The sequence below is a fragment of the Sorex fumeus genome, unplaced genomic scaffold (assembly GCF_029834395.1).
Source record: "Sorex fumeus unplaced genomic scaffold, SorFum_2.1 ptg000098l, whole genome shotgun sequence".
In the NCBI taxonomy this organism is placed as follows: Eukaryota; Metazoa; Chordata; class Mammalia; order Eulipotyphla; family Soricidae; genus Sorex; species Sorex fumeus.
Genome location: NW_026606155.1, coordinates 72,690,833 through 72,700,919, shown reverse-complemented (window position 1 = coordinate 72,700,919; position 10,087 = coordinate 72,690,833). Strand labels below are relative to the sequence as shown.

The 10,087-nt window shown below is 42.2% G+C and overlaps 1 protein-coding gene across 1 annotated transcript; it reads left to right on the top strand.

The window, feature by feature from the left end:
• The first annotated feature begins 8,189 nt into the window (after positions 1 to 8,189).
• Positions 8,190 to 9,167, top strand: LOC130041655 (olfactory receptor 49). Its single transcript, XM_056133917.1, has one exon. It carries the CDS (start codon positions 8,190 to 8,192, stop codon positions 9,165 to 9,167), a length of 978 nt encoding a protein of 325 aa, XP_055989892.1.
• Positions 9,168 to 10,087: the final 920 nt, after the last annotated feature.

The window sequence follows — 10,087 nt, the reverse complement described above, 5'->3', positions numbered from 1 at the left end:
CTTCTCTCTTTGAGGTCTTCCTTCGTCACTTCTCTGCACTACTTTGTCAGCTGGGACATTCGCTTGTGGTTGCCTGAGGCTTGCACCAAGCCACGTTGGCAAATGAGCTCGAGAGTTTTCAAAGACAGGCATCTTTTTGTGGCTATCTCTCTCTTGGCGTTCTTCGCACAATCATGTAGGTGCTGAACCAGTCGATCGTATTCCTCGTCAATGTTGTCAAGGACAGCATCTTCCTATGTTGCCACAATAGTGCCAAAGAGCTCCCAGTTGGTGGTTGTTCTGGAAGTTCTCTTCTTAAACTTTGCAGCCCTTTCTCCCCACTCTGTGAAGTAGAATTTTGCATGAAGGAGACGGTGATCTGATCCCTTTTGGGTCCCTCCAATACCTCCACTGCCTGGTTGCTGACACGCTCCAGGACACATTTCTGACACTCAGGCCAAGACTCACACACGAGTGAAGTCCCACAGAGCGAGGGAAGCAGAACTCTGTGACCTCAGACTCCAGGTTCAACAGACCCGGGAACAGAGATCCTCTGCCTGCTCACAGCAGCCCGGCGGATCTCCATTACCTCCACTACCTACACTACCTGGCCTCTAACACGCTCCAGGACGCTTTCCAGACCACACGGCCACATCATAAAACACTTAATACAAGATTACCACACCATATTTGATTGCGTTGAAATATGTTTGATCCATCTGAACACCTGCCAGGACAATTAGAGGCCACCCTACCAGCCTCTATTCCTCTCAGAGAGCCTGGCAAACTACCGAGAGTATTCTGCCCACACGGCAGAGTCTGGAAAGCTATCCGTGGTGTATTTGATAAACCAAAACCATATATATAATGAGTCTCATTCCCCTGACCCTGAAAGAGCCACCAATATGGTAATGTTAAGAAGGATGAGGAAGTAACAAATACAAATTTAAAAATAAATGAAATATCAGAATAAGAACATATAGATATCTTATATATTATATTTATGCTGACTATATGATGTGATATTAATTTGTCAAAATATAAATACTGGGGCCAAAGAGATAATACAACAGCTAAGCCAAATGCCTTGCACAGGGCTGACCCAGATACCACCAGGAATAATTTCTGAACAGAGTCAAGAGTAAGCCCTGAGTTCTACTATGGATAGCCCCCAAACATGTATTTTTTTACTATGAAATATATTTTTTTCACTAAGATTAAAGTGGTTCACAAGATTCTGCACTTTTACCAAAAATTATGCAAAACCCACTGATTTCTAGACCTCTTCTGCGTACCAAAGGTGTGTAGAATACAAACATAATTATGTAAGAAATGCATAGACTAGAGGGACTGGACAATAGTGAATGAAAACAAATCCCTGACTCTGACCACAGAACTAAGGTTACCAAGATAAGAAAGAGGGATGTCCCGGAAGGAATGGGGGTAGAAAACACTAGAACTACTGTAAAAGAAAATTTTAAGGTGAAATAAAAGAAAAAAAAAGAAGCACACAGATATTCACTAAAGTATTAATGGGGCTGAAGTTGAGTCATGAGTGAGGAATTTTTCAAATGTATGTTAGTGGTTGTCAAACTTTCAGTATTATAGGAGTATGCACATCTATAATTAAAAAAATGCAGTGGAAAAGAGACACTTACCTTGCACAGCAAGGTGCATTTAGTTAACATTTTAAAATGTTGAAAATAGTAAGTTTATGTTATGTATTTTACCACAAAAAGAAATAGTACTGTGCCTTAACTTTCTTATAAATTGAACTGAAAAAATTTATAAGCAGGAACTTGTTGACAAGGTCAACTTTTTTTTGTATTACTTTAACCATCAGCCTTCTGAGTGTTTGATGCCTTAAACATGGAGATGAAACTAAATGGTTATTTTTAATATTTTTTAGCAATGAAAAATTATTTTAGGAGTCATGTCAATAAAATGATAGATGTGTGTGTCTCCTAGCATCATCTCCCTAAAAGCGTTGCTCTAGACATTCATTCACAGATGAGACTGCCTTTCTGGGAGTCCATTGTCCTCTGGAGAAGTTCTAGTTCAGCATTGGAGCCAAAAAAACTAGGCACGGAGGCATTGAAGAAAGTAAGCAGATTAATCACACCTCCCCGGAACAGCACTGGTCAGTGCCTGAATTGACTCCCAGAATTTCTCCCAGGAGAAAAGAGGGAACCAATGAATGAGCACCCCACTTCCTCAACTGCTGGATGCAAGCCAGAGGCACACTTCTTCCCACCGTACTCAAATTATCTGCATGGCTGAGTAGTGGGGAGAGGCTGGGAAGACAGCAACCAAGGTTATGAACTCATCCAAGACACACTACTAACCTCTTCACTGTTCATCCTACCACTTTGTGGACTCCATTAGGAAACCTGTCCACATGCTGCTAAAGATGATGCCTCACCTGTAGACCCCCAAACTGGCCCAGGAACATGCCAGTTAAATGTTGAACACTCTAGTCTTCAATATCAGACTCCTGAATTAACTTCTTGGTATTGACTCCCAGAGATTTAAGTGGGAACATTTGCTGAAGGGGTTCGATATCTGGGAATTGGGAGAAGACTGATAAACTAGCATTTCAGAATAGCATCCCAGGGAGACAAAGGAAACATTCCCAGCACCTATTTGCCGATCAGGATAATGTTAGCAATTTCTCCTTAAAATATAAATAACTGGGCTGGAATGATAGTACAGAGCGTAGGGTGTTTGCCTTGCATACGGCTCACCTGGGTTCTATCCCCAGCATCCTATATAGTCCCCTGAGCACCACCAGGAGTGATTCCTGAGTGCAGAACCAGAAGCAATCCCTGGGTATTGTCGGGTGTGGCCCCAAAAACAAACAAACCCAAAAAATTGGTATAAATAATGTTAGGAGTTCTAAGGCACGACATGGTGCCCATAGTAGGTAACACTGTATTGAACTTAATTGTTCAAAGAGGGGTCAGAGAGATAGTAGAGGGGGCAGAGCATATGTCATCTGGGGCCCTGAGTATTGCCAGCTGTGGCCCCAAGCAATGTCAGGGAGTGTCACATTCTTGTGTCCTTGAATTGCACATCAGGCCCACTTGGCTATGAATTGCCAGGATTTGTCCCTGGACCTCCTCAAACACCTATTGGGAGGCTCCTCAAAACACTTTTCTTTGAAGAGTAAAAGTTAAAACCACATGCAAAAACAAAAAACCTCTGTGAGATGGTGGATAATCTTAATCTAATAATAGCATTCATCATGGCAAGTATGTTATACAGTTAATACCTTAATACATAATTTTATTTGTGGCATATCTCTCAAAAAATTGGGAAAAATTGGGGCTGGAGCGATAGCACAGTGAGTAAGGCGTTTGCCTTGCACACAGCCGACACATGGCCGACACAGGTTCAATTCCCAGCATCCCATATGGTCCCCCGAGCATCGCCAGGAGCAATTCCTGAGTGTATGAGCCAGGAGTAATCCCTGAGCATCGCCGGGAATGACCCAAAAAGCAAAAAAAAAAAAAAAATTGGGAAAAATTCATCCAAACTTTTTTATTTCCTTCCCTCTTGTCCTTTCCTCAACAGGACCTGATCTTCTATCAGGTCCCAGCCCAGTGAGGGGAAAACCAGGAGAGGATGATCCCAGGTTCTATTTTCCCTGGGATGGATCCTTACATCTCTGTGACATGAACACTGTCTCTTAAGATTGCTTGTTATTAGATAAAATCCCCCATTTTCAGGAGCATAATTGGTCTCCTATTTAAGCCAAAAGTAACTGATATTCTTCATCTTAACTAGCAAGATAAACTTATTTGCAAAGTTGAAGTAAGGGCAGCCAAGAGAATTGGGAAGAGGCTGAATAAGGTTCATTATACTAATTCCCTGGGGGTCCCATCAAACTTGGAAGAATAAAATCTCTTGAGAAAACAAAGCTACCTACAAGCCAAATCCTTCAATCCTAACGTCACCATTACAGAGATATGTGTTCATCCCAGGAATAGCTCACACACTGTATCCTAGAGCCCCGGCACCCACAAAAGAAATCTCCACTGGCCAAGCCAATGTGAAGGGGAGATGAAAGTCTTCATCAATCAAAATCACTCCCTTGGTCCAGGAGGAGGATGAGGGAAGATTTTGTCAAACAGTAACTGTTCTTCTATGGTTTTCCTCTTTTCAGCACATCGAGAGAGAGAGAGAGAGAGAGAGAGAGAGAGAGAGAGAGAGAGAGAGAGAGAGAGATTTCTGCACTTCCTGGAGATTCATTAGATCCTCTAAACTGAATGATGACAAAGTTCAAGGAAATGCAGTAATTGTTCAGAAAGCTTCTAAAAGGATTGGTGTTTTTAGTGAAAGCCTCAAGTCACAATGTGTGGAGATCTCACACCAGCAATATAAGAACTTAGAACCTCCAGACAGTACTGCAATCTCCAAAACTACTCATGAGGACCAGGTATCCTCTGCAATCTTGTGAATAATAATGTATATGGCATGGTCCACTTGGGACTTCTCTAGGGGGCATCTAGAGCCTGAATCTAGCTCCATGGAGTAACCTTCCCTACTTTGGCAGAGCAGAGGATGCCAGAGCAGCAATGGTTTCTTCAAATCACCTCTTCCTGGCCCCCGTTTCTGTTCCTCTATAAGGTATGGTGCATCAACCACAAGGCCCACTTTCATTCTTTCTTTTTTTTTTTTTGCTTTTTTTTTTTTTTGCTTTTTTTTTTTTTTTGCTTTTTTGGTCACATCTGGCAATGCTTACAGGTTACTCCTGGCTCTGTTCTTAGGAATTACTCCTGATGGTGCTCGGGGGGACCAAATGGGATTCTGGGGATCGAACCCAGGATCGGTCACATGCAAGGCAAACACCTTACCCACTCTACTATTGCTCTGGTCCTAGGACCCATTTTCAAGTGTAACTTGAGCACAACCATCCAGGTCAATGCTGGGCAAGTCAACCTCTTCTGTCAGAGCTGTTTAGTCACTCATTCATCTGATAAGGTTGTCCTGTCACTCCTTGTAACTTGTGTGATTCTCCTTGGGAACCCAAAGCTCTGGTAAACAGCCTAGGTAAATCTCTTCCTGCTTTTTCTTAGAAGGAGAAGTCATCTCTCCTTCTAATTGCACTAGAACTATTCCAAAGACCACAGCAGGACTAACTTTCAGGGCATCTGCTGAGACTTTCCCACTGGTCACTAGTGGAACCCTTAGTGACCCTTAAAATAATAAAAGGAAGCAGATCATTTCAGAAGGGTGGAAGGATAGAATGGTGAGGGGTGTCACTGGGACATGGTGGAAGGAAGCTGACACTTAGGTGGAGGGTGTGGTGCTGGAATGTTTTTTTACATGAAACCCTGCTAGTATCATTATTGTAAATCAGGGTACCTACATAAAAATGCACTGTATTAGCACTGTGTAAGCATTGTCCTCCCATTGTTCATCGATTTGCTCGAGAGGGCACCAGTAACGTCTCACAACAAATTGTGAGACTTGCTGTTACTGTTTTTGGCATATCAAATACTTCACGGGGAGCTTGCCAGGTTTTGCCGTGCAAGTGAGATACTCTTGGTAGCTTGCCGGGATCTCCGAGAGGGGTGGAGGAATCGAACCCGGCTCAGCCACGTCCAAGGCCTTACCCACTATGCTATTGCTCCAGCCCACATAAAAATGATTTAGTCATCTGCGCTCAGCTGTGAAGTAGTACCTAGAGCATAAAGCAATGTGCAGGATGTTCTTTTTCAAATTTTTGGTGAATCTAGACAATGTTGAACCTAAAAATACCCACTAGAGAACAATCCTAGTTATCTCTTCAAAGACTAACCAGCAATTTTTTATTCTTTAATAGTTGCCAGCCATGTTAGATGTAATGGTAGTTTGTGGGATGACTAAACAGTGAGGCCTGGGGGCAGGGGGAAACAAAAAAAGAAAAGAAGAAAGTTTATACTGCAACTATATTTATATTCTTATAGTTATTATATTCTATAACACCGCCTTTATTCCAGACACTGGAGGCAGGAATTAGAAGGTAGGTACCAAACTTATTCTCAAGGGACTGACAAATAATTCTTACTACAGAATAATTAAGGTAACAGTTGATACTTACATAAAGAAACTTTTGGACAGATGAGGCGAGAAAGGCACACTCCTTCACTGCTGGTGGGAATGCCGACTGGGTCAGCCCTTTTGGAAAACAGTATGGACAATTCTCAAAAAATTAGAAATTGAGCTCCCATTTGACCCAGCAATACCACTTCTGGGAATATATCCCAGAGAGGCAAAAATGTATAGTCGAAGTGACATCTGCACCTGTTTGTTCATTGCAGTACTATTTACAATAGCTAGAACCTGGAAAAAACCTGAGTGCCCAAGAACAGATGACTGGTTAGAGAAACTTAGGTACATCTACACAATGGAGTACTATGTAGCTGTTAGAAAAGACAAAGTCATGAAATTTCATACAAGTGGTACTACATGGAAAGTATCATGCTAAGTGAAATGAGTCAGAAAGAGAGGAACAGACATAGAAAGATTGTATTCATCTGGGGAATATAAAGTAACAAAATAAGAGACTAACACCCAAGAATAGCTGAGATAAGTACCAGGAGGTTTACTCCATGACTTGGAGGCCAGCCGCACATGCTAGGGGAAAAGGCAGCTCAGACAGAGAAGGGAGCACCAAATAAAGGGTGTTGGGAGGACCCTCCCAGGATGGGAGATGCATGCTGAAAGTAGACTATAGACCGAACATGATTGCCACTCAATGCCTCTTTTGCAAACCACAGCACCCAAAAGGAGAGAGAGAACAAAAGGGAATGCCATAGAGGCAGGGTGGGATGTGGGGGATAGGGGGTGGGAGGGATACTGGGATCAGTGGTGGTGGAGAATGGGCACTGGTGGAGGGATGGGTACTCAATCATTGTATAACTGAAACCCAAGCACAAAAATTTGTAAGTCTACAACTGTACCTCATGGTGTTTCACTAGTAAAAATTTTTTTAAAAAGAAAGAAACTTTTGGGAACTTGACTTTATTTTTTCAGGGTAGCCACATCCATCACAGTGCTGGGGGATTGGTGGCACACCCAACAGGGTTGAAGGAACAGATATGAGGTCTCAAGTATTAATGCCAGGTCGTGAAAGTCTCTACCTCTTGAGCCACATTTTGGACCCCAGGAGAAGTTGACTTCTAAAGAGAAGTTTTGTTAAGTGTTTTGGCGTTTCTTGCTGCTGGGAACACTAACAAACCCAGCAAGAGCTTTGTTTACCAGCTCAAAGTTCAGACAGTTTCAAAATTTTAGAGCATGTTTGTAGGGAGACTGCTATGCCATCTAACGAGGAAATGAGACCCTCTTCAGATGTACCAATTTAAGATGTTTTGACTTCTGACTTTGCATATTTACTGGCTCCTAAGAAAGAAGACCATATAAGTGAGATATTTCCAACTTCTGAGTGTCAAACACCACCAAATCCATCATTAAGATGCTGAAGTATTTTTAATCAAAAATTTGAGAAAATGTTATTTATAGTAATTTTTTAGGAAACTTGTTTTAAGGAATGTGAAAATTAGAGATAGACCATAAAACAAAGAAAAATAGATATTTTCCACACCAAGCGAAGGTTGACTTTGTGCTCAGAGATCACTCGGGTGCCAGGTGCTAAGGATCTAACTAAAAATCATTAAAATGATAAATAAATAAATAGACTTTCGTGGGGCTTTTTTGAACCCCACCAGATTGTACTCAGGACTTAATTCCAGCCTTGTGCTCAGGGATCATTTCCAGTAGTGCTCAGGGGGACCACATGGGGTGCCAGTGATCAAACCAGGTCAGTTATATGCAAGCAAGCACTTTATCCACTGTACTATTTCTGTGGACCCAATAATAAATTTTTAGTGATCAATATTTAACATTTTTGTGATTAAAACACAAATGCTTACATGATTTTGTCTTCCTTATATGTGCATCTTTGTCATTAAAATATGCCTCTTATTACCTTGTTAAATACTCTTGGGCCTAAATACAGTTTTGTATAATATTCAGAACTATAATTAGAAAAAAAAAGAAAAAAAAAGATTTATGCTTCTGCCTCCCAGCAAATCACACTTTCTTGTTCTAACATGCAAGTCAGTGGTAGCACAGTGTCCTTCCCAGAAAAGACACTTTTCCTTCAGCTCATTCCTGTTTTCTTTCTCTTTCAGGTGTCCTCAAATCCCAGAATATCCAATCTCCTGATGCCTCACACCTCTCCCTGCCCATCCCCAGCAGAGGGCCAAGAGGTCAAAAGGAACCAGACCTCAGTCACTGAGTTCATCCTGCTGGGGCTCTCTGATGTCTGTGAGCTACAGATGCTCATCTTCCTGGGGTTTCTCCTGACCTACTTTATCACTCTGCTAGGGAATTTCCTCATCGTGGTCATCACCCTCCTAGACAGGCGCCTCTACACCCCCATGTACTACTTTCTCCGCAACTTTGCTGTCCTGGAGATCTGGTTTACCTCTCTCATCTTCCCCAAGATGGTAGTCAACATCCTGACAGGATGCAAGACCATCTCCCTCATGGGTTGTTTCCTACAAACATTCTTCTATTTCTTCCTGGGCACCACAGAGTTTATCCTGCTGGCAGTGATGTCCTTTGACAGGTATGTGGCCATATGTAATCCTCTACGTTATGCCACCATCATGAACAAAAGGGTCTGTGTCCAGCTAGTGCTTTCTTCATGGACAACAGGATTCCTTCTTGTGATTGTTTCAAGTTTCCTTACATTCCAGCTCCCATTCTGTGGCCCCAATGTCATCAATCATTTCTTCTGCGACAGCTTCCCCCTTCTAGAACTCATATGTGCAGACACGAGTCTGATCGAGTTTCTGGGTTTCATAAGTGCCATCATCAGCTTACTGGGTACACTGTGTGTGACAGCCACCTGCTACGGCCACATCCTGCACACCATCCTGCGCATCCCCTCGGCCAAGGAGAGACAGAAGGCCTTCTCGACCTGCTCCTCACACATCATTGTCGTGTCTCTCTTCTACGGAAGCTGCATCTTCATGTATGTCCGGTCAGGCAAGGATGACCAGGGGGAGGACAGGAGCAAGGTGGTGGCCTTGCTCAACACCGTGGTAACCCCGATGCTCAATCCTTTCATTTATACCCTGAGAAACAAGCAGCTGAAGCAGGTATTTAAGGAGCAGATACACAAACTCTTCTCATAAAGCTGTGGGACTAATGATTGAAAATAATATTCTTATACTAGCTAAAGGAAAAGGAGGTCTTGACAAGAAATTGAGCTTTTCTCAGTCATAAAAGATTCTGACGACATGTCTGTGGGTTGTCAGTCACTATGTAATTTGGCATAAATTTGGAAGCATTATGGAACTGCATAGTATTTTTTTTAACATTTTACTCACAGTGGTATACAATGATAGGGTTTCATGCATACAACGTTCCAAAACCACAACCCCCATCAGAGCGTCTGCTTCCCTCCACTATTTTCTCAGGGTCTCCCTCTCAACCACTTCTCCAAACCAGCCTCATCGCTGTCTAGACTCTGTTCCATAGACCAGTGCTAAGATTTTATTGCTTTGAGCCATTTTTCATCACTTCACTGATATTTTTGTTGATTATAAGATTTGAATGTTTCTGTTTATTCTGTTTTCTGCCTGGTTTCCCTACAAAACTCAAGTTCTTTGAGGAAAAGATATAGTTCTGTAACTCACTATAAAAATTAAGCTAGGGGACAGGGAGGAAGGAGGTAAGGAGAAAAGAAATTAAGCTGGGGGTCAGAGCCAACGTATAGTGGATAAGGCATTTTGCCTTGCACACAGTCAACCTGGGTTCAATCCCTGGCACCCCATGTAGTCTACCAAACCCATCAAGAGTAATTACTGAGCACAGGGTCAGGAGTAATCCCTGAGCAACACCACATATGACCCCAAAACAAAACAAAACAAATAACAGAAAGAAAAGACAAGTGAAGCCAACAACACATTTTTCTTTCTGCAGATTTCCTGCCTAGATCATGTCCTAGGTGATATAATAAACATATTTAACTGTAAAAATACTTATAATTTGGGGCTAGAAAGATATCTCAATGCGTTGAAGCCTGGGTTCCATGGGAAATGGTTGCCTAAGC

Bases quoted from the DNA above. Each gene is read 5' to 3' on its own strand.
- LOC130041655 (XM_056133917.1), top strand. From the start codon at position 8,190: ATGCCTCACACCTCTCCCTGCCCATCCCCAGCAGAGGGCCAAGAGGTC.